The sequence below is a fragment of the Triticum urartu genome, chromosome 3A (genome assembly GCF_056163025.1).
Source record: "Triticum urartu cultivar PI428250 chromosome 3A, HENAU_Tu73, whole genome shotgun sequence".
Lineage (NCBI taxonomy): Eukaryota > Viridiplantae > Streptophyta > Magnoliopsida > Poales > Poaceae > Triticum > Triticum urartu.
Genome location: NC_141875.1, coordinates 591595648 through 591622576, shown reverse-complemented (window position 1 = coordinate 591622576; position 26929 = coordinate 591595648). Strand labels below are relative to the sequence as shown.

Here is a 26929-nt window from a genome sequence, read left to right as displayed (position 1 = left end):
ACAACGAAAATCTACTCAGACATCATAGGATGGCAACACATCATTGGATAATAATATGAAGCATAAAGCACCATGTTCAAGTAGAGGGTACAATGGGTTGCGGGAGAGTGGACCGCTGTAGATAGAGGGGGGAAGGTGATGGAGATGTTGGTGAAGATGGCGGAGGTGTTGATGTAGATCGCGGTGACGATGATGATGGCCACGGCAGCGTTCCGGCGCCACTGGAAGAGAAGGGGAGAGGGGGCCCCTTTGTCTTCTTCTTCCTTGACCTCCTCCCTAGATGGGAGAAGGGTTTCCCCTCTGGTCCTTGGCCTCCATGGCATGGGAGGGGCGAGAGCCCCTCCGAGATTGGATCTGTCTCTCTGTCTCTCTCTGTTTCTGCGTTCTCAGATTCTACCCTTTCACCGTTTCTTATATTCCCGGAGATCCGTAACTCCGATTGGGCTGAAATTTTAACACAATCTCTATCCAGATATTAGCTTTCTTGCGGCGAAAGAAGGGCATCAACCGCCTTACGGGGTGGCCACGAGGGTCAGGGGCGCGCCCCCTGCCTCGTGGCCCCCTCGGGTATCATCTCGCGTGGATTTTTCTTCCCAAAAATCATATATATTTCAAAAAAACCTCCGTAAGTTTTTATCCCGTTTGGACTCCGTTTGATATGGATATTTTGCAAAACAAAAAACATGCAACAAAAAGGAACTGGCACTGGGCACTGGATCAATATGTTAGTCCCAAAAATAGTATAAAAAGTTGCCAAAAGTATATAAAAGTTGTAGAATATTGGCATGGAACAATCAAAAATTGTAGATACGACGGAGAAGTATCATTATGACGCCGCGTGGTCCGGGCATCTTGAGCTTGAGATAAGCATAGTGTGGCACTGCGTTGAATCGAGCAAACGCAGTTTGTCCGAGCAGTGCATGATAGCCGCTGCGGAATGGGATGATATCAAAGACTAACTCCTCGCTTCGGAAGTTGTCCGGAGATCCAAAGACAACCTCTAATATGTTTGAGCCCGTACAACGGGCCTCTACGCCTGGAATGACTCCTTTAAAGGTGATCTTTGTAGGCTTGATCCTTGATGGGTTATTTTTCGCACTGTATCCTGATAGAGCAGATTGAGGCTGCTACCGTCGTCCATAAGGACACAAGTCAGGTGGAACCCATCAATTATTGGGTCTAATACCAGTGTGGATGAGCCTCCGTGATAGATACTGGTCGGGTGATCCCGGCGATCAAAAGTGATTGGGCATGATGACCATGGATTGAATTTTGGGGCGACTGGCTCTATCGCGTAGACGTCTCTGAGCGCACGCTTGTGCTCCCTCTTGGGGATGTGGGTAGCATATATCATGTTCACCGTTTTGACCCGAGGGGGAAACTTCTTCTGTCCCCCTATGTTCCGTTGACGTGGCTCTTCGTCATCGTCCTTGCTTTACGATCCCTTTTCCCTATTCTCGGTGTTTAATTTGTCGGCCTGTTTGAAAACCCATCACTCTCTATTTGTATGATTAGGAGGCTTGTCGGGGGTGCCGTGAATCTGGCATGGACGATCAAGTATGTGGTCCAAGCTGGATGGGCCCGAATTGTTCTTTTGGAACGGCTTCTTCCGCTGACCGGATTTAGAGCCACTGAATCCGGCGTTGACCGTTGTATCCTCAGTGTTGTCACTGTTGTTTCGACGCTTGTATCTATTGCGTCGAGACTTGTCTTTGTTGCTTTTAACTTCATGGGTGCCGGCGTCGCTTGTGTTGTTTTTGCTACGGGCCAACCAACTGTCCTCGCCCGCACAAAAGTGGGTCATGAGTGTCGTGAGGGCTGCCATGGATTTTGGCTTTTCTTGGCCGAGGTGGCGAGCGAGCCATTCGTCGCGGATGCTATGCTTGAAAGCTGCTAGAGCTTCGGCGTCTGGACAGTCGACAATTTGGTTCTTTTTAGTTAAGAACCTTGTCCAAAATTTCCTGGCGGACTCTCCGGGCTGTTGAAATATATGGCTTAAGTCATCAGCATACGGAGGTCGAACATATGTACCTTGGAAGTTATCAAGGAAAGCCTCTTCCAAGTCCTCCCAGCTGCCAATGGAATTTTCAGGCAGACTGTTTAGCCAATGCCGAGCTGGCCCTTTGAGTTTTAGAGGGAGGTATTTTATGGCGTGGAGGTCATCTCTGCATGTCATATGGATGTGGAGAATGAAGTCCTCGATCCACACCACGGGGTCCGTGGTTCCATCGTATGATTCTATGTTCACAGGCTTGAATCCTTCGGGGAATTCGTGATCCAGGACCTCATCAGTGAATCAATGAGGGTGTGCGGGGCCTCTATAGAGGGCCGTATCATGACACAGCTCTGATGGAGTCCGTCTGCGGTGTTCAGCCCGCGCATGACTGGGTTTTTCATGTCCGAATAGGTGGCCGTTGTCACGTGTCGAGGCACGTCCTCGCGATTCGTAGATTGATCTGGTATGTCCTGCTTTATTGTTCAGGTTCTGCCGGAGGTCATATGTATGGCCGTGGGCTAATTTACCTCTGCCTGAGTGATGAGGCGGGGCGGGATGATGTTCGGCATGAGTTGCCATTTTGTCCCGACCACGTGGTGGTCGGTCGGCCGTATTATGCGATGGTGGTATGTACTATGGCGCCTCCTCGTCGAACTGAGGTAGCAGTTTGCGCTTTGGGTAGCTTTTGGTTGGGCGCTTGAGGCCGTATTCTTCAGCTGGTAGGACATCAGTCCATTTATCATTGAGCAGATCTTGGTCAACTTGAAGCTGCTGCTGCTTCTTTTTCAGGCTCCTTGCCGTGGCTATTAGCTGGCGCTTGAAGCGCTCCTGCTCAAGAGGTTCCTCGGGCATGATGAAATCTTCGGTGCCGAGGCTCACCTCGTCTTCGGAGAGCGGAAGGTAATTATCATCCTCCGAATCTTCATGCGTGGCCTGTTTAACAGGGCTAACCTGCTCATCTTCCCGTTCGTCTTGTTTGTTTGCTTTACCGATGGGGTCTTCGTTGTCTTCGGCACCTTCCGGAGTGTCATCTTCTCCTGTGCTGGTGTTGCTGTCTTTACTGCGGCGCAACTTAGAGCGGCGTCGCTAACGCTGGCGCTTGGCCTGTATTTTGGAAGGTTTATCCTCACTTGGGTCTTCCTTGTCGTCACCGCTGTTCTCCTTTGGTGCATCCACCATGTATACGTCATACGAGGAAGTGACCGTCCAGCGTCCGGTGAACAGCGGGTTCTAGGCCTCTTCTTCTCCGACATCGTCGTCCATACCATCGATGTCCTCGGAGTCGTAATCAAGTTCGTCGGTTAAATCCTCGATCGTGGCTATAAAGTGGGTGGCGGGTGGGAAGTAAAATTCTCCATCGTCAGCCCCTAGTTCGAGCCAGATATAGTTCGGCTGAGAGTCCTCCGCCAAGGACAGGTTTTTTTAATGAGTTTAGCACATCGCCCAAAGGCGAGTGCTGGAAGATGTCTATGGTGCTGAATTTGAACATCGATAAACGATCAAGCTCGGCGTCCGCGGGCTCGCGTGGTTCGGAACCTACGGCCAGAGACGAGTCCGGCGTCCCGGTGGCATAGGCTGTTGGGGAACGTAGTAATTTCAAAATTTTCCTACGCACACGCAAGATCATGGTGATGCATAGCAACGAGAGGGGAGAGTGTTGTCCACGTACCCTCGTAGACCGAAAGCGGAAGCGTTAGCACAATGCGGTTGATGTAGTCGTACGTCTTCACGATCCACCGATCCAAGTATCGAACGCACGGCACCTCCGAGTTTAGCACACGTTCAGCTCGATGATGTCCCGGGAACTCCGATCCAGCAGAGCTTCACGGGAGAGTTTTATCAGCACGACAGCGTGGTGACAGTGATGATGTTGCTACCGACGCAGGGCTTCGCCTAAGCACCGCTACGATATGACCGAGATGGAATATGGTGGAGGGGGGCACCGCACACGGCTGGGAGAGACCAACTGATCAACTTGTGTCTTTGCGGTGCCCCCCTGCACGCATATATAAAGGAGCAAGGGAGGAGGAGGCCGGCCCTAGGAGGGGGCGCGCCAAGTGTGGAGTCCTACTAGGACTCCCTAGTCTTAGTAGGATTCCACCTCCCATATGGAATAGGAAAAGAGGAAGGGAAAAGGAGAAGGAAGGAAGGGGGCGCCCCCCTTCCCTAGTCCAATTCGGACCAGACCAAGGGGAGGGGTGCGGCCACCCTCGAGGCCCTTTTCCTTCTTTCCCGTATGGCCCAATAAGGCCCAATACATATTCCCGTAACTCTCCGGTACTCCGAAAAATACCCGAATCACTCGGAACCTTTCCGATGTCCGAATATAGTCGTCCAATATATCGATCTTTACGTATCGACCATTTCGAGACTCCTCGTCATGTCCCCGATCTCATTCGGGACTCCGAACTCCTTCGGTACATCAAAACTCATAAACTCATAATATAACTGTCATCGAAACCTTAAGCGTGCGGACCCTACGGGTTCGAGAACAATGTAGACATGACCGAGACACGTCTCCGGTCAATAACCAATAGCGGAACCTGGATGCTCATATTGGCTCCCACATATTCTACGAAGATCTTTATCGGCCAGACCGCATAACAACATACGTTGTTCCCTTTGTCACCGGTATGTTACTTGCCCGAGATTCGATCGTCGGTATCTCAATACCTAGTTCAATCTCGTTACCGGCAAGTCTCTTTACTCATTTCGTAATACATCATCCTGCAACTAACTCATTAGTTGCAATGCTTGCAAGGCTTAAGTGATGTGCATTACCGAGAGGGCCCAGAGATACCTCTGCGACAATCGGAGTGACAAATCCTAATCTCGAAATACGCCAACCCAACAAGTACCTTCGGAGAACCTGTAGAGCACCTTTATAATCACCCAGTTACGTTGTGACGTTTGGTGGCACACAAAGTGTTCCTCCGGTAAACGGGAGTTGCCTAATCTCATAGTCATAGGAACATGTATAAGTCATGAAGAAAGCAATAGCAACAAACTAAACAATCAAGTGCTATGCTAACGGAATGTGTCAAGTCAATCACATCATTCTCCTAATGATGTGATCCCGTTAATCAAATGACAACTCATGTCTATGGTTAGGAAACATAACCATCTTTGATCAACGAGCTAGTCAACTAGAGGCATACTAGTGACACTTTGTTTGTCTATGTATTCACACATGTATTATGTTTCCGATTAATACAATTCTAGCATGAATAATAAACATTTATCATGATATAAGGAAATAAATAATAACTTTATTATTGCCTCTAGGGCATATTTCCTTCATAGGCATCGTGTGAGACCAGGTCCATGTGCGGCTCCAACGTCGTGGAATCTGCGGCCTCCGTGGTGGGGTTAATTCTCCCGTCTTTGGATGGCGTGGCCTACTCCGACTCTAGGGCCAGAGCGGTTACATGAGCGATCTCCTGGATGCGGCCCGATGACAGATTAAGGTCATGATCATCGGGGTGACCGGGAGCGGCTACCGCGGTATCGAATCCAGCGAAGATTAAGTCTCCATGGATGTCCGCGACTCAGTTCAAGCTCACGAATCTGACCTGATGGCCAGGGGCGTAGCTTTCGATCTGCTCCAGATGGCCAAACGAGTTGGCCCGCAGTGCGAAGCCGCCGAACACGAAGATCTGCCCGGGGAGGAAAGTTTCTCCGCAGACAGCGTCATTTTTTATGATTGAAGGGGCCATCAAACCTTTCAGCGACAGCACAGAGGAACTCTCAATGCAAGCACCAATGTCGGTGTCAAAACCGGCGGATCTCGGGTAGGGGGTCCCGAACTATGCGTCTAAGGTTGATGGTAATATGAGACAAGGGACACAATGTTTACCTAGGTTCGGGCCCTCTCTATGGAGGTAATACCCTACTTCCTACTTGATTGATCTTGATGAATATGAGTATTACAAGAGTTGATCTACCACGAGATCATAATGGCTAAACCCTAGAAGTCTAGCCTGTATGACTACAATATTGAGTATATCCTTTCTGGACTACACCCTCCGGTTTATATAGACACCGGGGGGATCTAGGGTTACATAGAGTCGGTTACATAAGATGGAATCTTCATAGTTGTTCGCCAAGCTTGCCTTCCACGCCAAGGAGAGTCTTATCCGGACACGGGTACAGTCTTCGGTCTTCATATCTTCACAGCCCATCAGTCCGGCCCATAGATAACAGGCCGGACGCCCGAGGACCCCTTAGTCCAGGACTCCCTCACCCTCTCCCTCTCCTTCCTTCTTCTCCTACTTGGACTAGGAACGGGGGGGATCCCTACTTGGAGTAGGATTTCCCCTCCTTTATATACGGGGGAGGGGGCACCCCATAGACACACAAGTTGATCTTTAGCCGTGTGCAGTGCCCCCCTCCACAGTTTTACAACTCGGTCATATTGTCGTAGTGCTTAGGCGAAGCCCTGCGTCGGTAACTTCATCATCACCGTCAACACACCGCCGTGTTGATGTAACTCACCCTCGGCCTCAGCCGGATCAAGAGTTCATCGAGCTGAACGCGTGCAGATCGCGGAGGTGCCGTGCGTTCGGTACTTGATCGGTTGGATTGCGAAGACGTTTGACTACATCAACCGCGTTACTAAACGCTTCCGCTTTCGGTCTATGAGGGTACGTAGACACACTCTCCCTTCTCGTTGCTATACATCTCCTAGATAGATCTTGCGTGATCGTAGGAATTTTTTTGAAATACTGCGTACCCCTACACGCACGGCCGCCCGATACCTCCTCCCGCCCTCCCGAGCTCGCGTGCCGGCGCCGCTACTGCTGCGGCGGAGGGGCTCGTACCAACGCTGCATGCCGCACGCGCGCAACGAGCTCCGTAGCTTCTGCTCCTGCCTCCGGTGGATGTGCGTTGACCACTCGGACGGCTCCAGCGCCGCGGCCTCATGGCTCGTCTTCTTCGTCCTCGCAGTGGTCGTCCCCGTGGCCGCGCGCGTCGCCATGCAGCTTCGTACTGCCGAACGCGGGCGCGGACGCCGGCTCCAGTCCAGGGGAGCGCCGAGGCCACCGTTGGGAAGCGCGACTGGGCGCCATACTCGCGTCGCCATCCCGCGGCGCCTCGACCCGCCCGGTGAGGTAGTCGTACCGCTTGACACTGGCGTGGACGCCGGCTCCAGTCCAGGGGCGCGCCGAGGGCGCCGTTGGGAAGCACGGCTGGGCGCCATACTCGCGTCGCCATCCCGCGGCGCCTCGACCCGCCCGGTGAGGTAGTCGTACCGCTTGACACGGGCGTGGACGCCGGCTCCAGTCTAGGGGCGCGCCGAGGGCGCCGTTGGGAAGCGCGGCTGGGTGCCGTCCTCGCGGCCGGACGCGGGGGCGGCGGTGACGAGCGACTGATGCGCGGACATGATGGCGAACAGGACGAGGCGAGGCAGCCTGCGGGCGCCCCCGCCGTGCGCGGCCGTCGTCTTCTCCATGGTCACCCACGAGTCACGTCGGCGTCCACGCTCGTCGGGGTCTTCACCGGGCATGCGGGGCATGAGGATGAAGCGGCGGCGGTCGTTCTCGGTGGGCACGTGCGCAGTGGGTTCATCGGCTGGGTGGGGGGCCGGCTGGAAAATTTGTCCGTCGGGGCAACCCCAACGGCTGGAGATGCTCTAATTCCTCTGTCCCATAATAGTACTAAGCAGCAAGTGCGGTAAGCCATTTCACAGAAACATAAACAGAAAGAGTATACATGCATTCTCCAAAAATTAACTAAGGAGGTGTTTGGTTCGCTCCATTTTACCCGTTATCTGATTACATCGTTATTTGATTTCGTTAATCGTGTTTGGTTAGCTGGGCCCGGTAACAAATACCGCCGTAACTGTTTATAGCCCAGCTCAACTCTGATTCCGCCCAACCCCAGCCATAAATAGGTCCCGTTACCAACTATGCCTCGAACCCTCTGCCCTAGTTGCAACTGCGGAGGCCACGTCCCGCTTCTGGTGCTGGCCCGGCGGGGCCGCAGAAGACATACGAGGCGGCGCAGGTGGGCGGGGAGGAGCACGTCGTGGCCGATGGGGAGGCCGATGCAGCGGCCGGCGAGTTAGTTGCTGATAGCGGAGTGGCCGGAGATGCCTTGCAGCCTCAGCTTCGTGAGTGGCCGGAGGAAGCTGGCCTTGTTGTAGGTCGGGTGGGTGCTTCCGCCGGCGGCCGGCGACGCTGGCGAAGAAGAAGCGACCACCATCTGCCCTGTCTGCTCTCTTTCTTCTCTTCCATTTTCTGCCACCGGCGGCCAAAGCAAAGACAACACTCGATTCCTTTACTGGCATGAACCAAACAGGACAGAGAATTATCTGTTACATCCGTGATTCCAGCGTGATTTAATTCCCTTACCATTTCCATTACCACACTCTGAAACAAACACCTCCTAAGGTACACCGCCAAGGAAGACGGTGAGCGTCCATGGATTTGCGTGTCATGCGTATGGCTGGTGCTCTGAAAGGAAAAACGATCGCGTGGGCCAACCTGTCAGTCACCCAAATACTTTCTAACTCGATCAGGAAAAGACTACGCGCACACGTCAAACTGTCCCACACGACCGTCACCTACTCCCCGGCCCTCCACGCGACCGTCCACCCCGCGTCGTCTCCGGCCACCGCCGCCCGCGGAAACCCTACACCCCGCCCGCCATGGCGGATCCGCCGTCCGTGGCCGCCATCGCCTCGCCGCAGCCCGATCAGCTCGGCGGCTCAGCCTCCGCCCCTCAAAACTCCAACCCTAACTCCCTCCTGTCCCCCCAAATCCCCCCCTCCCCCACCGTCTCCGACCTCTCCGTCATCTCCTCCCCGCAGCTCGATCCAGCCGCGGCAGCTGCGGGAGGAGGGTCCGCGGACTTCCCGCCTCGTCCGCAGCAGTTGCAGGCGCCTTCGCCCACGCAGGCAGTGGCCGGCGCCGGAGGCTACGGCCAGATCCAGCGCTCGGGTTCGGCTTCCCGCCTCGCCGCTGCCAGCCAGCTTCCACAATACTCCGCGGCAACGGCTAGGATGTACGGAGGGCAGATGAGCTTCTCAGGTGGCGGTGCGCAGCTGGGGCAGCAGCAGCAGCAGCAGCTAGCGGCCCGCGCGGCAATGCTTGGTCAGGGGCAGCTCGGGATGATGCAAGGGCAGGGCAGCGCGGCTTCTGCTGCACACTACGGGCTCCAGTCACAGATGATGGCACAGGTGAAGTTGGGGTTTGGGGCATAAGTAATCTGAATATCACACATTAGCCTTATCATGCATAAATGCCACTTGTAAAAAGAGGGAAAACTACGCCTTTAATTACAAATCATTTTTTTCTCGGAAGATCACGATTAATTGTGGTTAGACATTGCTTGTTTTCTTATCACTGCATTTGTGTAACATTCATACATGGAGGCAGTTTTTTTATCATCTTATAGGGAATCTATCCAAATGTCTGGATAAAATTAAATGTGCAGGAATAGAATTGAAAATCATATAGCTATTTAAGTGTGATGTGAGTCTGGTTAAAACTTTTTAGTGTACTTGTCGGCATCTGCCTCCAAAAATACCACGATGTACAACCGTGTTGTATTTGATAAGTAAATAGTATATTATAATAGAAACTAGTAATCAAAGTTGTATTTTGAAGATTGTGTCGGTGTCCAGAACGACAGCTTTTAGAGGACCAGATGGGGTAAAAATAAATGGTTCATGGATCCGGAATTTTGAATTCGTTTGAAGTCATTTGTTGCTCCCATGGCATGGAGAGAGGGAAGGATGTCACCTATTGGGTGCGATGGTGCATTGCAATTGCAAATTAAATAGAAGTGAACATCTCGTTTACACCTAGAATCTCCTGGCAACTCATTCGAATAGTAAATGTTGGTCATTATGCTTGTAAGAATTCAAGACTAGATGCTCATAAATAAATAAATAAAGACCAAATTTCTAGCCCCAGAGTAAGGTCTTCCATTTTTTAACACTTGTATTTTTTAACACTTGTCTTTGCTGTCTACCTGCAGCTGGTTATAACTTATAAGCCTTGCAGTGTAATTAACCTTTCCTGTTACTGCAGCCAAGGCAAAAAGGCATGGTACAAGGTGCACAATTTAATACTGCCAACGCAGCTCAAGCGTTGCAAGGGATGCAATCCATGGGAGTCATGGGTACTTTGGGGATGAACCAGATGAGACCAAATGGAACTATTCCATATGCTCAACAACGCTTTGCCCAGGCCCAAATGAGGCCGCAGCAAGCTGCACTATCTCCGCAGGTACCTCTAATGACTTTTGATCTGTATAAGCGAAAGAAATTATCTTTGGTTCCCTTGCATTCTTTTCTCAAGTATGTTGGGTGTAATATCTGTCCATGGCCTCGTGGTGGTTCTAGTGTTTGGATGCTATGATTAAGCAAAAGGTTCTTCTTGGAAGATCGTCCGAGGCAATAACCAATATCTCTGCCGCATTTTATTCTGTGTTACGGGGCAATATGAAATTCTTATGGCACAAGGAATGAACCAAACAGAAGTTGAGATATTGTGTGTGCTTACTCATGTTTTTTGTTGCTCCATGTTACATGAGTACGAATTCTCATAGCCAGGGTTTATCTCATCTGCTATCCACATGTTGCATGCTGCCATAGTCACTTGTTTATCTCGGTTTTGCAAAGGCTTTCATATTATGCGGTAGTTTCTTTTTGCCAAGGACCACAACCTAAATTTGATATCGGTCCATTTATCAGAAGGGGGTTGCTCAAGGCTTGTCGAGAACAGCATCGATCACAGGATTAAACTCACAACTGCCTGGAGTGTCACAAAATGGGCAGATGATGCAAATGTCACCTTCGCAACAACAGCAGCAGTGGTTGAAGCAAATGCAATCATCTTTGGCCTCGCCATCTCAACATCAAATTCAGCAGCAGCACAGGATGCTATTGATGCAACAACTTCAGAAAACAGGACTGACTCCACACCAGATTGCACAAGCCCAACAACAGCATCCACCACATCTCAATGCCCAGCAGTTGATGCAACAGCAGCACATTATGCAGCAGCTTCAGCAGCAGCAACAGCAACAATCTCCAAGGATGTCAGCATCTGGCTCCCAGAAGTCTGCAAACTTGACAGGATCACAGCCGGGCACGCCTTTGTCAGGGGGGACTATGGCTGGTGGAAGTGGAAGTCAAGGAGCAGAAGGAACTAACCAACTTCTTGGGAAGAGAAAAATACAAGACTTGGTTGCACAGGTAATTAACGGCTTCCCCTTTTCTGGGAACATGCATTTTAGCTTATATATTGTTGGCGAGATGTGATTAATGTTTTCAGGGAAAATGCATGTTCAGTTTGTGGCTGACTGTACTCTGGTCCGTCTTTGAATTTGAAATCCTTATTTCAGGTGGATCCCCTCGGCAAACTTGATCCAGAAGTGGAAGATTTGGTTTTAGAGATTGCTGATGACTTCATTGAATCGGTATTGTTCATTCTTTGTAGATCGTCCCGTATTCGATTCAGAGTTATAGTAGTGTTTTCTTTTGGTTTTGGTCATAATTATCTGCTGGAGAATCTTGTGATTTGCCTGACTTGGGTTTGTCACTAGGTGACTGCATTTGCGTGTACCCTGGCAAAGCACAGGAAGTCATCCGTTCTGGAAGCCAAGGATGTGTTGCTGCACTTACGTATGCTCCCTCTCTCTCTCTCTCTCTCTCTCTCTCTCTCTCTCTCTCTCTCTCTCTCTCTCTCTCTTTCATGTGGTGCAAGCAATTTTTTGTGCTTATATATTCAGTATTGATTTCATGCAGAGAGAAATTGGCATCTGACAGTTCCTGGTTTTTCCAAGGAAGACAAGAATCCACAGAGAAATTATGTAAGATGAAGGGTATTTTGCCATTACTTATGTTCTATATGGAATCGCCACGATGCTGTTATCCCGTTATATTCAGTACGTATGCATTTGTGCTATGCACAAATCCCACTGAACTCTACTGGCCATGGCACTGTCCTGACTATTTCAGTAAATTTGCTGTATGTTTGGGGCTTTTCCAGCTTTCGAAGTTGACAAGCCGGTAGTCTCTCACACAGTACAAACAGTTAGTACCTGATGGAGTTTCAGCCTCCATTGACTATGTTAATCTGCTCATTTTGTGGCCATGGCTGAAAACTGAAATAGTCTTTGCTCTTTTAACATGGAAAAAACATTAACTTTCATGTGTGCGGTGCATTTTTTGAAATGAATGTGCCTTCTTCGTAATCGCTTTTACTTGCATCCACGCCTCTGCTTTTAACATACACAAACAAAAGGTTGACTGGATTGTAGAACTGCAACAGGTAAAGGCAGTAGTGGATCCCCAACAGCCAGAGTGTGACGCTGCTGGAGTTAGAAGCGCAAGCAATAAATTAGTTGCTAATAATTCAATTGCCAACCATCAGACAAGAGGTCCGGTTGCAGATCCTTCACCAACATCTACAGTGGGTCCTCTGTCAAAAGTTCCCCGTTTCTGAGCTCTGTGCTGTTCCCCTCGGTGGAAGGTAATTTCAAGTCCACTGTTTCGGCAGATAAACCTGTTTTTATTCTTGTTTTAACACTGCTGGTAAGCCCGAACAATCTTTAATGGTTGGGTGATATGGGTTATAACAATCTATTGAGAGCCTTCTGGTAGGATGACCGTGGAAATCTCTGCTGCAATCACACGTTATGTCACATCTGGAATATTACTAGATGCCACCAATTGGTGCATAATTGATTAATCCATGTCTGAACAAATACCCCTGACTACCTAGAGTTCCATTCAGTGGTAGTGATATTAGCATGATCGTGCAATGAAGACCTTCTATTCTCACCATGTTCTTACAATCTCAAATAATTAGCACACACAGCAAAAATCTTCCGCTCTTGCATATATTCTTTCTTGGGCTTGTTGTATCGCACGATGTTGCATCATTCTGCTCGCGTCTGACCAGTTGAAATTGTCAGTGCAGGCTCTAGGACATACAACTCACCAATGGTCTAACTCAAGGGACGGAAGCACAGTGGATATACGAGCATCTGCGGACAAAACAATGGCCGATCGTTTACCTGTCCAAACCGGATGCTTGTCTCAAAGTCGAAGGAAAAAAAAAAACAGTTGCTAGCTGACTGGGTCATTCGCAACGGGCAATTGCATGAGTCGCCTGTAACCTTGTTATCCATGAATCTTTGTAGCTCCCCCTGTTCGTTGTACATAGCGTTTTGCAAACGGGGCAGCCCCTTCTTTTTCCGTTTTGAAAAAGCTTTTATGCAGACATGGAGGCTATACATATATATATTCGTGTGCTATGCTGTTGCCGCGTGCCGCAAGGAAACTAGCAAGTTTGTGCAAATACTACAAACTTGCTGTGTGCTATCAGGCATTAATCCTCATTGCTGCCTTTCCAGTGGTGGGTGGTAGGTGAGACAGATATTTGTGCAAATACTACAGGTAGATGGTTTACTGAATTTTTGTAGCTGCAAGAGCTTGAGCAATGGCAGGTTGGTCTAAAGCTCATGGCAGTACACACGACTTTATACAGAAAAAAGAGGAAACATGGCGGCATCTTCAGCTCTGCCGGCTATTTGTTTCACTATGAGAAAAAGAAACAAATCATGTTTAGAAAGCACATTCATCTCTGGCTTCAAGATTGAACCGATGGCCAATCTTACACGGGCGTATTTACAATCAACCCTTGTGATTACACATCTCCTGTTTGTGCTCATCATGCAGCTAGGGCGGTGATATATACCTCTTTGTCTGGTCCTGAGTTCCAAACCGATGGCTGGAGCTGGTGGGATCTGGATAAATTTTCTTATGACATCTGTCTATGTCGCCCACTCGTTTATTTTATGCTCTGAGAGCTGTCTCTTGAGATGGTAACATCTTAAGAACGTGTAGAATTTCCTGTTGCCAAGTTGGAAATGGCAATTTTGGAAGGGAATCGAAGTGTCATATAGTAATATCCAATTATCTCTGCTTTGCTCCATCCATTTTGTCCGAAGTTTGCACTCAAGGAGATATTACCTGAGTATCCAACCCGTAAAAAAAAAAAAAAACTGAGAATCCTCTCAACCTGAACCTGTATATTGGATTGCAGCAGGCTTCTTTCAAGTTGATTCATCTGCCTACTCTTCTCATCCTTGACAACAGCTTACAATTTTAGCTATCCAGGTAAACTAAGCACCCTTACAGCAAAACTATAATGCTACGTTAGTTTCAGAGATCTTAAGTGAGCTCCAGAGAAAAACGGCTCAAACTAACAAAGTTTTTTTCTTTTGGTTTGGTTGGGGTGCGCCGGGCCCAGGCAGCAGTGCAACGCCTGGGCGACACGTGAAGGCCCCAATGGCAAGCCATTATGGTGGACCCTCCCTCACAAAAAATAAATTTAATATCGTTGTGGGCACATAGCCCACATATCAGATATTAAACTGATAAGAACAGATACTACACTTGATCTTAGCCAAAAGGCCGAGAAAGGTATGAGTTGCTACCCACGCCACCCCCTCCTTCTTATAGCCTCGCCGACCCCCTCAATCCCTCCCGCTGCGCGATGTGGGACTAAACGAAACGACCAGCCTCTGCTCCTCGCACGCACCCGCACCGGGTTCGCTGATATCCTGAAGCTAACTGTGGGTGGGCTTTTGTTTCTGCAGCCCGATGGGCTTCGACTTGAACTGCAAGATGGACGTCGAGCCCAGGCCCAGATCGGGAGGGGGAGACGAGAAGAAAAGGGATCGCGTGCTACTCACCTCACCCGCAGCTCGTGCTGTCCAAAAAAAGAGAAGAAAAAACGCAGCTCGCACGCAAGTCGACATCACACGAGGCGATTTTTTTTATGGACATCATCACACGAGGCGAGTTGAATTCCAAGTCGCTAGCGCACAAACCTGCCGTCTCTCCTTGTTGCAAAAAAAAAACACCTGCCGTCTCTCATCCTACTCCGAAGCTTCCACGAGCCATCCAAAACAATAAGACCAGTAACATCACACATTTCAATACAAGATTGCTTATGTGACAGCTAATTAATAAGGAGAGAGGAATTTGTGGTAACTTAGCTAGTTATTGTAACATCACACATTTCAAGGCATAATGAGTCTATAGTCTAATAAATGCACTCTTTCATGATACCACTCATATGTTACTATCCACTATGAAGGTAGTAACATAGACTAGTAACATCGGCAAGTTACTACTCTATGTTACTCTCCACTGTGAGCAGCCTAACAATAAGGTGTGCATCAAGGGTGCTATGTGAGTCTATCCACCTGGCGATTCTTACTGTGGCGGCGAGATTAAAAAGAAAAGGAAGAAGCAAGAGAAAGGGGAGAAGTGCATGCATGAACCCGGGTACATATGAACCCACTTGAAAAACACATTTCTAAATTCTAAAAATATCTGGAAAAAAATTGCACGGGTACGTCTCCATGTTCTATGTACGTGCATAAAGTTTCACGGGAAAATAACTTTTTTGTGGCCTGTGCAAAAAAGACAAAAAATTATATCGTGAAACACTATTTAGAAGCACTGAAATTTGTCTTTTTTGCGGAGGCAAAACAAAGACATCTTTTCATAAAACTTTGTGCCGCGTACACACATTTGCAAACATGTATGCGTGATATTTTCTTTTGATTTTTTTGATATTTTAAAACGTGCTTAAAATGCATTTTATGAAAAGTGGATGCATATGCCCATGGGTTCAGATGGTGCCCTCTCGAGAAAGGGTATCTACCATCCCGAGATAGTACCTGCGCTGGTAAAACTTTTTTCGTTTTCTTCTCTAAGAAGCCATTCCTACTCTGTTTCTCCTCCACGTACGCGACCTCTTCTCTTTCTTTCACCTCCGACCTTTCCCATACACCACGCGACCTCGAGCTCTACCGCCAGCTGGGAAGGACCTCGCGCCCGAGTGCTGCGCCCAGGCCCACAAAGCCGGCCATCTGGGTGAGGCCGTGCAGGGCAGGGATTGGGAAGGAGAGACATTAGCTCTAGCCAGATCGGCCGCGCGTGCCTCCGTGACGCCGGCCTCCCTCGTGGTCCTTCATTACCCCACGCTTCGAGCTCCACTGCCGCCCTCTCCTTTCATCTCCTCTTCCACCACGTGGATGGGGACGGTACCCTCAATCACCATCACCGTCAACGGCGTACTCTGCATCCCTCATCGACCCATCGAGTCGCCCTCCCCTTAGGTCCGACCGGCTTGGTTCTAGCGGCGGCGCAAGCTCCAGCCGTGCAATGGGAAGTGAAGCAAGGTGGGCACGTACAGATCAATCAGCAACTCCTTGTCGTGTGGCTACATCGCCGGCGGTGGTCGGCCGAGTTCAGCTCGCTGGTGAGTTCAATCCAACCCATCCTCTCTCTCTCTCTCCATTAGATGGCAGCGCTGCCGAACCCGAGGTGCAAGCGGCCATGGCAAGACGAGATGCCGCACCTCTCCCATTCCTGCTTTACAATACAGACTACCATCTCTCTCTAGATTTTGTCGTCTTTGTTTCTGTGCCTGCAAGATGTTCTACGAAATGTGGTCAATGAATAGCGCTTTGCAGCTCATACTACGTAGTAGGAGTGTAGGACACCAGGTTGTTAGATCTGCAACTTGGGATGTGCTAAATTAAATAAATGTGTGGATTCACACATTCTTACACTTCTGTTCCTTGCACTCGTCCAATGATTGTGATAGCCTTGTAGTACTAGGGAACTAGGAATCTGGTTGACTCAAAAAGAACTCAAGTGCAACACTAATTGCAGGGTAATGAGTTTTTCTTAAGGAATTTCACATGAAACAATTCAATTTTTGCATGATTTGGAGACAATTTTGATGTTTCAGACACATACATTTGATTTGAGCTTTTTTAGTTTGACACTGATCCAGCTCCAACATGCATCCTTTACATTTCTTACATGCTAATATGAGCAAATCAAATTTCTGTTGTACCTTTAGACCATATAGGTCCTTTGTTTGCATTTCGGGCTGTTGTACTAATGTTCGGGGCAATGGAAATCTTGTGCAGTAGTCCGTACGTAGTTGAGACTAATAAAAGAACGATGACATGTTTGTTTTTGGGTATAAATTTATGTTATGATCCTCCGGTCTTACCCTGAGTAGCAGTGGCAAGGAGCCGACGGAGGAGCAGGTGGGAGGAGAAGGTGCCGGTGGTGGTTTCGATCAATGGGAGGACGCCGCCACCACGGATCTAATGTTGGGGAACGTTGCAGAAAACAAAAAATTTCCTACGGTTTCACCAAGATCTATCTAGGAGTTCATCTAGCAACGAGTGATCGGATTGCATCTACATACCTTTGTAGATCACGCGCGGAAGCGTTCAAAGAACGGGGATGAGGAAGGCGTACTCGACGTGATCCAAATCACCGGAGATCCTAGCACCGAACGGACGGCACCTCCGCGTTCAACACACGTACGGTCAGCGTGACGTCTCCTTCTTCTTGATCCAGCAAGAGGGAAGGAGAGGTTGAGGAAGATGGCACCAGCAGCAGCACGACGGCGTGGTGGTGGTGGAGCTGCAGTACTCCGGCAGGGCTTCGCCAAGCACTATGGAGGAGGAGGAGGTGTTGGAGAGGGAGAGGGAGGCACCAAAGGCTAAGGTAAGAAGTCCTCCATCTCCCCACTATATATAGGAGGGCAAGGGGGGGGCGCCGGCCCTAGGAGATCTAATCTCCTAGGGGGGTGCGGCCAAGGGGAGGAATCCCTCCTCCCCAAGGCACCTAGGAGGTGCCTTCCCCTCCTAGGACTCTTCCTTTAGGGTTTCCCCCACCCTAGGCGCATGGGCCCTAGGGGGAAGTGGCGCCCCAGCCCACTTTGGGCTGGATCCCTTCCCACTTCAGCCCATGGGGCCCTCCGGGATAGGTGGCCCCACCCGGTGGACCCCCGGGACCCTTTCGGTGGTCCCGGTACAATACCGGTGACCCCGAAACTTGTCCCGATGCCCGAAATAGCACTTCCTATATATAATTCTTTACCTCCGGACCATTCCGGAACTCCTCGTGACGTCCGGGATCTCATCTGGGACTCCGAACAACATTCGGGTTACTGCATATACATATCCCTACAACCCCAGCGTCACCGAACCTTAAGTGTGTAGACCCTACGGGTTCGGGAGACATGTAGACATGACCGAGATCGCTCTCCAGCCAATAACCAACAGCGGGATCTGGATACCCATGTTGGCTCCCACATGCTCCTCGATGATCTCATCGGATGAACCACGATGTCGAGGATTCAAGCAACCCCGTATACAATTCCCTTTGTCAATCGGTATGTTACTTGCCCGAGATCCGATCATCGGTATCCCAATACCTCGTTCAATCTCATTACCGGCAAGTCACTTTACTCGTGCCGTAATGCATGATCCCGTGACCAGACACTTGGTCACTTTGAGCTCATAATGATGATGCATTACCGAGTGGGCCTAGTGACACCTCTCCGTCATACGGAGTGACAAATCCTAGTCTTGATCCGTGTCAACCCAACAGACACTTTCGGAGATACCCGTAGTATACCTTTATAGTCACCTAGTTACGTTGTGACGTTTGGTACACCCAAAGCACTCCTACGGTATCCGGGAGTTACACGATCTCATGGTCTAAGGAAAGGATACTTGACATTGGAAAACTCTAGCAAACGAACTATACGATCTTGTGCTATGTTTAGGATTGGGTCTTGTCCATCACATCATTCTCCTAATGATGTGATCTCGTTATCAATGACATCCAATGTCCATAGTCAGGAAACCATGGCTATCTGTTGATCAACGAGCTAGTCAACTAGAGGCTTACTAGGGACATGTTGGTGTCTATTATTCACACATGTATTACGATTTCCGGATAACACAATTATAGCATGAATAAAGACAATTATCATGAACAAGGAAATATAATAATAATGCTTTTATTATTGCCTCTAGGGCATATTTCCAACAGTCTCCCACTTGCACTAGAGTCAATAATCTAGTTACATTGTGATGAATCGAACACCCATGGAATTCTGGTGTTGATCATGTTTTGCTCTAGGGAGAGGTTTAGTCAACGGATCTGCTACATTCAGGTCCGTGTGTACTTTACAAATATCTATGTCTCCATCTTGAACATTTTCACGAATGGAGTTGAAGCGACGCTTGATGTGCCTTGTCTTCTTGTGAAACCTGGGCTCCTTGGCAAGAGCAATAGCTCCAGTGTTGTCATAGAAGAGCTTGATCGGCCCCGACGCATTGGGTATGACTCCTAGGTCGGTGATGAACTCCTTCACCCAAATTGCTTCATGTGCTGCCTCCGAGGCTGCCATGTACTCCGCTTCACATGTAGATCCCGCCATGACGCTCTGCTTGCAACTGCACCAGCTTACTGCCCCACCATTCAAAATATACACGTATCCGGTTTGTGACTTAGAGTCATCCAGATCTGTGTCGAAGCTAGCGTCGACGTAACCCTTTACGACGAGCTCTTCATCACCTCCATAGACGAGAAACATTTTCTTAGTCCTTTTCAGGTAATTCAGGATATTCTTGACCGCTGTCCAGTGTTCCTTGCCGGGATTACTTTGGTACCTTCCTACCAAACTTACGGCAAGGTTTACATCAGGTCTTGTACACAGCACGGCATACATAATAGAACCTATGGCTGAGGCATAGGGGATGACACTCATCTCTTCTATATCTTCTGCCGTGGTCGGACATTGAGCTGAGCTCAATTTCACACCTTGTAACACAGGCAAGAACCCCTTCTTAGACTGATCCATATTGAACTTCTTCAATATCTTATCAAGGTATGTGCTTTGTGAAAGACCTATGAGGCGTCTTGATCTATCTCTGTAGATCTTGATGCCTAATATATAAGCAGCTTCTCCAAGGTCCTTCATTGAAAAACTCTTATTCAAGTAGGCCTTAATGCTGTCCAAGAGTTCTATATCATTTCCCATCAAAAGTATGTCATCTACATATAATATGAGAAATGCTACAGAGCTCCCACTCACTTTCTTGTAAACACAGGCTTCTCCATAAGTCTGCGTAAACCCAAACGCTTTGATCATCTCATCAAAGCGAATGTTCCAACTCTGAGATGCTTGCACCAGCCCATAAATCGAGCGTTGGAGCTTGCACACCTTGTCAGCATTCTTAGGATCGACAAAACCTTCCGGCTGCATCATATACAATTCTTCCTTAAGGAAACCATTAAGGAATGCCGTTTTGACGTCCATCTACCATATTTCATAATCATAAAATGCGGCAATTGCTAACATGATTCGGACGGACTTCAGCTTCGCTACCGGTGAGAAAGTCTCATTGTAGTCAACCCCTTGAACTTGTCGATAACCCTTAGCGACAAGGCGAGCTTTATAGATGGTCACATTACCATCTGCGTCTATCTTCTTCTTAAAGATCCATTTATTTTCTATGGCTCGCCGCTCAACGGGCAAGTCAGTCAAAGTCCATACTTCGTTTTCATACATGGATCCTATCTCGGATTTCATGGCTTCTAGCCATTTGTCGGAATCCGGGCCCGCCATCGCTTCTTCATAGTTTGAAGGTTCACCGTTGTCTAACAACATGATTTCCAAGACAGGGTTGCCGTACCACTCTGGTGCGAAACGTGTCCTTGTGGACCTTCGAATTTCAGTAGGAGCTTGATCAGAAGTATCTTGATCATCATCATTAACTTCCTCTCTAGTCGGTGCAGGCACCTCAGGAACATTTTCTTGAGTTGCGCCATTTTCCGGTTCAAGAGGTAATACTTCATCAAGTTCTACTTTCCTCCCACTTACTTCTTTCGAGAGAAACTCTTTCTCTAGAAAGGACCCATTCTTGGCAACAAAGATCTTGCCTTCGGATCTGAGGTAGAAGGTATACCCAATAGTTTCTTTAGGGTATCCTATGAAGACGCATTTTTCCGATTTGGGTTCGAGCTTTTCAGGTTGAAGTTTCTTGACATAAGCATCGCATCCCCAAACTTTTAGAAACGATAGTTTAGTTTTCTTCCCAAACCATAATTCAAACGGTGTCGTCTCAACGGATTTCGACGGTGCCCTATTTAAAGTGAATGCGGCAGTCTCTAAAGCATAGCCCCAAAAGGATAGTGGTAAATCGGCAAGAGACATCATAGATCGCACCATATCTAATAGAGTGCGATTACGACGTTCGGACACACCATTACACTGAGGTGTTCCAGGCGGCGTGAGCTGTGAAACTATTCCACATTTTCTTAAGTGCGTGCCAAACTCGTGACTCAAGTATTCTCCTCCACGATCTGATCGTAGGAACTTGATTTTTCTGTCACGTTGATTCTCAACCTCACTCTGAAATTCCTTGAACTTTTCAAAGGTCTCAGACTTGTGTTTCATTAAGTAGACATACCCATATCTACTCAAGTCATCAGTGAGGGTGAGAACATAACGATAGCCTCCGCGAGCCTCAACACTCATTGGACCGCACACATCAGTATGTATGATTTCCAATAAGTTGGTTGCTCGCTCCATTGTTCCTGAGAACGGAGTCTTGGTCATTTTACCCATGAGGCATGGTTCGCACGTGTCAAATGATTCGTAATCAAGAGACTCTAAAAGTCCATCAGCATGGAGCTTCTTCATGCGTTTGACACCTATATGACCAAGGCGGCAGTGCCACAAGTATGTGGGACTATCATTATCAATCTTACATCTTTTGGTACTCACACTATGAATATGTGTAGCATTACGCTCGAGATTCATTAAGAATAAACCATTTACCATCGGAGCATGACCATAAAACATATCTCTCATATAAATAGAACAACCATTATTCTCGGATTTAAATGAGTAGCCATCTCAAATTAAACGAGATCCTAATACAATGTTCATGCTCAAACTTGGCACTAAATAACAATTATTGAGGTTCAAAACTAACCCCGTAGGTAAATGTAGAGGCAGCGTGCCGACGGCGATCACATTGACCTTGGAACCATTCCCGACGCGCATCGTCACCTCGTCCTTCGCCAGTCTCCGCTTATTCCGCAGCTCCTGCTTTGAGTTACAAATGTGACCAACTGCACCGGTATCAAATACCCAGGAGCTACTACGAGTACTGGTAAGGTACACATCAATTACATGTATATCACATATACCTTTTGTTTTGCCGGCCTTCTTGTCCGCTAAGTATTTGGGGCAGTTCCGCTTCCAGTGACCACTTTCCTTGCAATAAAAGTACTCAGTCTCGGGCTTGGGTCCATTCTTTGGCTTCTTCCCGGCAGCTTGCTTGCCGGGCGCGGCAACTCCCTTGCCGTCTTTCTTGAAGGTTTTCTTACCCTTGCCTTTCTTGAACTTAGTGGTTTTATTCACCATCAACACTTGATGTTCCTTTTTTGACTTCTACCTCTGCTGATTTCAGCATTGCAAATACTTCAGGAATGGTCTTTTCCATTCCCTGCATATTGAAGTTCATCACAAAGCTCTTGTAGCTCGGTGGAAGCGACTGAAGGATTCTGTCAATGACCGCGTCATCCGGGAGATTAACTCCCAGCTGAGTCAAGCGGTTATGTAACCCAGACATTGTGAGTATGTGCTCACTGACAGAACTATTTTCCTCCATCTTACAGCTGAAGAATTTGTCGGAGATTTCATATCTCTCGACCCGGGCATGAGCTTGGAAAACCATTTTCAGCTCTTCGAACATCTCATATGCTCCGTGTCTCTCAAAACGCTTTTGGAGCCCTGGCTCTAAGCTGTAAAGCATGCCGCACTGAACGAGGGAGTAGTCATCGATACGTGCCTGCCAAGCGTTCATAACGTCTTGTTCTGCAGGGAGAACAGGTGCATCACCTAGCGATGCTTGTAGGACATAATCTTTCTTGGCAGCTATGAGGATGATCCTTAGGTTCCGGACCCAGTCCGTATAGTTACTGCCATCGTCTTTCAGCTTGGTTTTCTCTAGGAACGCGTTGAAGTTGAGGACTACGTTGGCCATTTGATCTACAAGACATATTGTAAATATTTTTAGACTAAGTTCATGATAATTAAGTTCATCTAATCAAATTATTCAATGAACTCCCACTTAGATAAACATCCCTCCTGTAATCTAAGTATAACATGATCCGAGTTAACTAGGCCGTGTCCGATCATCACGTGAGACGGACTAGTCAACATCGGTGAACATCTTCATGTTGATCGTATCTTCTATACGACTCATGCTCGACCTTTCGGTCTTCTGTGTTCCGAGGCCATGTCTGTACATGCTAGGCTCATCAAGTCAACCTAAGTGTTTTGCATGTGTAAATCTGTCTTACACCCGTTGTATGTGAACGTTAGAATCTATCACACCCGATCATCACGTGGTGCTTCGAAACAACGAACTGTCGCAATGGTGCACAGTTAGGGGGAACACTTTCTTGAAATTATTATGAGGGATCATCTTATTTACTACCGTTGTTCTAAGCAAACAAGATGCAAAAACATGATAAACATCACATGCAATCAAATAATAATAGTGACATGATATGGCCAATATCACATAGCTCCTTTGATCTCCATCTTGGGGCTCCATGATCACCTTGTCACCGCCATGACACCATGATCTCCATCATCGTGTCTCCATGAAGTTGCTCTCCAACTATTACTTCTACTACTTTGGCTAACGCGTTTAGCAATAAAGTAAAGTAATTTACATGGCGTTTCTCAATGACACGCAGGTCATACAAAAAATAAAGACAACTCCTATGGCTCCAGCCGGTTGTCATACTCATCGACATGCAAGTCGTGATTCCTATTACAATAGCATGAACATCTCATACATCACATATAGATCATTCATCATTCATCACAACTTTGGCCATATCATATCACAAAGCACTTGCTGCAAAAACAAGTTAGACGTCCTCTAATTGTTGTTGCAAGTTTTACGTGGCTGAAGTAGGGTTCTAGCAAGAACGTTTTCTTACCTACGTGAAAGCCACAACGTGATTTGTCAACTTCTATTTACCCTTCATAAGGACCCTTTTCATCGAATCCGCTCCAACTAAAGTAGGAGAGACAGACACCCGCCAGCCACCTTATGCAACTTGTGCATGTTAGTCGGTGGAACCGGTCTCACGTAAGCGTACGTGTAAGGTTGGTCCGGGCCGCTTCATCCCACAATACCGTTGAAGCAAGATAAGACTAGTAGCGGCAAGAAAGTTGACAACATCTACGCCCACAACAAATTGTGTTCTACTCGCGCAAGAAGAACTACGCATAGACCTAGCTCATGATGCCACTGTTGGGGAACGTTGCAGAAAACAAAATTTTTCCTACGGTTTCACCAAGATCTATCTAGGAGTTCATCTAGCAAAGAGTGATCGGATTGCATCTACATACCTTTGTAGATCACGCGCAGAAGCGTTCAAAGAACGGGGATGAGGAAGGCGTACTCGACGTGATCCAAATCATCGAAGATCCTAGCGCCAAACGGACGGCACCTCCGCGTTCAACACACGTACGGTCAGCGTGACGTCTCCTTCTTCTTGATCCAGCAAGAGGGAAGGAGAGGTTGAGGAAGATGGCTCCAGCAGCAGCACGACGGCGTGGTGGTGGTGGAGCTGCAGTACTCCGGCAGGGCTTCGCCAAGCACTATGGAGGAGGAGGAGGTGTTGGAGAGGGAGAGGGAGGCACCAAAGGCTAAGGTAAGAAGTCCTCCATCTCCCCACTATATATAGGAGGGCCAAGGGGGGGGGGGGGCGCCGGCCCTAGGAGATCTAATCTCCTAGGGGGGTGCGGCCAAGGGGAGGAATCCCTCCTCCCCAAGGCACCTAGGAGGTGCCTTCCCCTCCTAGGACTCTTCCTTTAGGGTTTCCCCCACCCTAGGCGCATGGGCCCTAGGGGGAAGTGGTGCCCCAGCCCACTTTGGGCTGGATCCCTTCCCACTTCAGCCCATGGGGCCCTCCGGGATAGGTGGCCCCACCCGGTGGACCCCCGGGACCCTTTCGGTGGTCCCGGTACAATACCGGTGACCCCGAAACTTGTCCCGATGCCCGAAATAGCACTTCCTATATATAATTCTTTACCTCCGGACCATTCCGGAACTCCTTGTGACGCCTGGGATCTCATCCGGGACTCCGAACAACATTCGGGTTACTGCATATACATATCCCTACAACCCCAGCGTCACCGAACCTTAAGTGTGTAGACCCTACGGGTTCGGGAGACATGTAGACATGACCGAGATCGCTCTCCAGCCAATAACCAACAGCGGGATCTGGATACCCATGTTGGCTCCCACATGCTCCTCGATGATCTCATTGGATGAACCACGATGTCGAGGATTCAAGCAACCCCGTATATAATTCCCTTTGTCAATCGGTATGTTACTTGCCCGAGATCCGATCGTCGGTATCCCAATACCTCGTTCAATCTCGTTACTGGCAAGTCACTTTACTCGTGCCATAATGCATGATCCCGTGACCAGACACTTGGTCACTTTGAGCTCATAATGATGATGCATTACCGAGTGGGCCCAGTGATACCTCTCCGTCATACGGAGTGACAAATCCCAGTCTTGATCCGTGTTAACCCAACAGACACTTTCGGAGATACCCGTAGTATACCTTTATAGTCACCTAGTTACGTTGTGACGTTTGGTACACCCAAAGCACTCCTACGGTATCCGGGAGTTACACGATCTCATGGTCTAAGGAAAGGATACTTGACATTGGAAAACTCTAGCAAACGAACTATACGATCTTGTGCTATGTTTAGGATTGGGTCTTGTCCATCACATCATTCTCCTAATGATGTGATCTCGTTATCAATGACATCCAATGTCCATAGTCAGGAAACCATGGCTATCTGTTGATCAACGAGCTAGTCAACTAGAGGCTTACTAGGGACATGTTGGTGTCTATTATTCACACATGTATTACGATTTCCGGATAACACAATTATAGCATGAATAAAGACAATTATCATGAACAAGGAAATATAATAATAATGCTTTTATTATTGCCTCTAGGGCATATTTCCAACATCTAATCCCCATTAATCTCCACCATCGGTGGCCATGTGCATGTGTCTCGCAGGATCCAGCTTCTATTCACAATGCATTTACTGATTACTCTAATGCTTTGCTTCATATCCAAAGCCTATCATCAGACTTAATTTGCCTTGCACAACCAGGTGACAAAACTTGAATCTGTGTCATCAAGAGGAATAGATCAGGAGAGGGCGAGATATCAGAAGGTTGAAGAACTGAAAGAAACAATAAGAACAACAGAAGACGCAAAAAATCATTCATGCAAAGAGTATAAGGTTATTAAGGTAAATCACCCGCGTGTTGTACTTGATAGTAGCCTTCTGAGATGTGAGCTACTACTTATTTCTAAACTGTACAATTCAAGGTTGTTATGATGTAAGGTTGGATTACACCATTTCGTAGCATTTACTGATCGATCATTGGTTTGCCCCTTTTTTAGGTATCCTGCTTTTCAAGTATGCGGTGCTGTAGTGAACTAGTGATCGATTCATGTGTGGATTAGTTTACCTCTTTCTAAGGTATCTTGCTAATTATCCTAAAGGCATGCTATTCCTTTTTTGTTTGTGTTAAGCAGGTAACTTGTAATGGTTGCTAATTATATATTCATGTGCACCAGATTATGCTCTTTTGACTTCGTATCACTTTACTTATACTTAATTACAAGCTAAGTATCTGTTTACTTGTTTCCATTAAGAAAAGTATCTTAAAAATATGTGAAGGTTATATAAGATCAAAATATTAACATGTAAATCTGAAATATAAGCATCAGTGAGCAATGCTCCTGCATCAGGGACTCGGGGTATAAATGTGCGTTTTTAGATTGAGTACATTCTATTCCATTAACCGCTATGACCAGCAATATCGTCTCCAGCTACCAAACTGAGCACAAAGTCAGGATCACCATCTAGCTAGCCAAACACACGTCAGCGACCTTGTAACAATGCACCTTTGTTTCTCAGATATTTTTTTGACCTGTATACTATTTAT

At 47.9% G+C, this 26929-nt stretch overlaps 1 protein-coding gene and 1 non-coding gene across 4 annotated transcripts; one reads left to right on the top strand and one right to left on the bottom strand.

Moving 5' to 3' along the window:
- Positions 1 to 8500: 8500 nt before the first annotated feature.
- EER4 (Transcription initiation factor TFIID subunit A) lies at positions 8501 to 13267 on the top strand. 3 transcript variants are annotated; one of them, XM_048709166.2, is made up of 8 exons: positions 8501 to 9176; positions 10033 to 10230; positions 10698 to 11201; positions 11351 to 11425; positions 11552 to 11630; positions 11754 to 11818; positions 12280 to 12480; positions 12926 to 13267. In XM_048709166.2, the coding sequence occupies exons 1-7, from the start codon at positions 8646 to 8648 to the stop codon at positions 12451 to 12453; spliced, it is 1626 nt and encodes a 541-aa protein (XP_048565123.1). In that variant the 5' UTR covers positions 8501 to 8645; the 3' UTR covers positions 12454 to 12480; positions 12926 to 13267. The 3 variants fall into 3 exon arrangements, with proteins under 3 accessions (XP_048565123.1, XP_087369606.1, XP_048565122.1); XM_048709165.2 differs by having other exon boundaries at positions 8505 to 9176; positions 12931 to 13267; XM_087513480.1 differs by lacking the exon at positions 12926 to 13267 and having other exon boundaries at positions 12269 to 12481.
- Positions 13268 to 14245: 978 nt separating this feature from the next.
- On the bottom strand, positions 14246 to 14442 carry LOC125549782 (U2 spliceosomal RNA). The gene has a single exon (XR_007301501.1). It is a non-coding gene; the product is annotated as a U2 spliceosomal RNA (small nuclear RNA).
- Positions 14443 to 26929: the final 12487 nt, after the last annotated feature.

Coding starts and splice junctions, on each gene's coding strand:
- EER4 (XM_048709166.2), top strand. CDS start 8,646: ATGGCGGATCCGCCGTCCGTGGCCGCCATCGCCTCGCCGCAGCCCGAT. Junction 9,177..10,032: donor AGTCACAGATGATGGCACAG/GTGAAGTTGGGG, acceptor CTGTTACTGCAG/CCAAGGCAAAAAGGCATGGT. Junction 11,819..12,279: donor AGAATCCACAGAGAAATTAT/GTAAGATGAAGG, acceptor GAACTGCAACAG/GTAAAGGCAGTAGTGGATCC.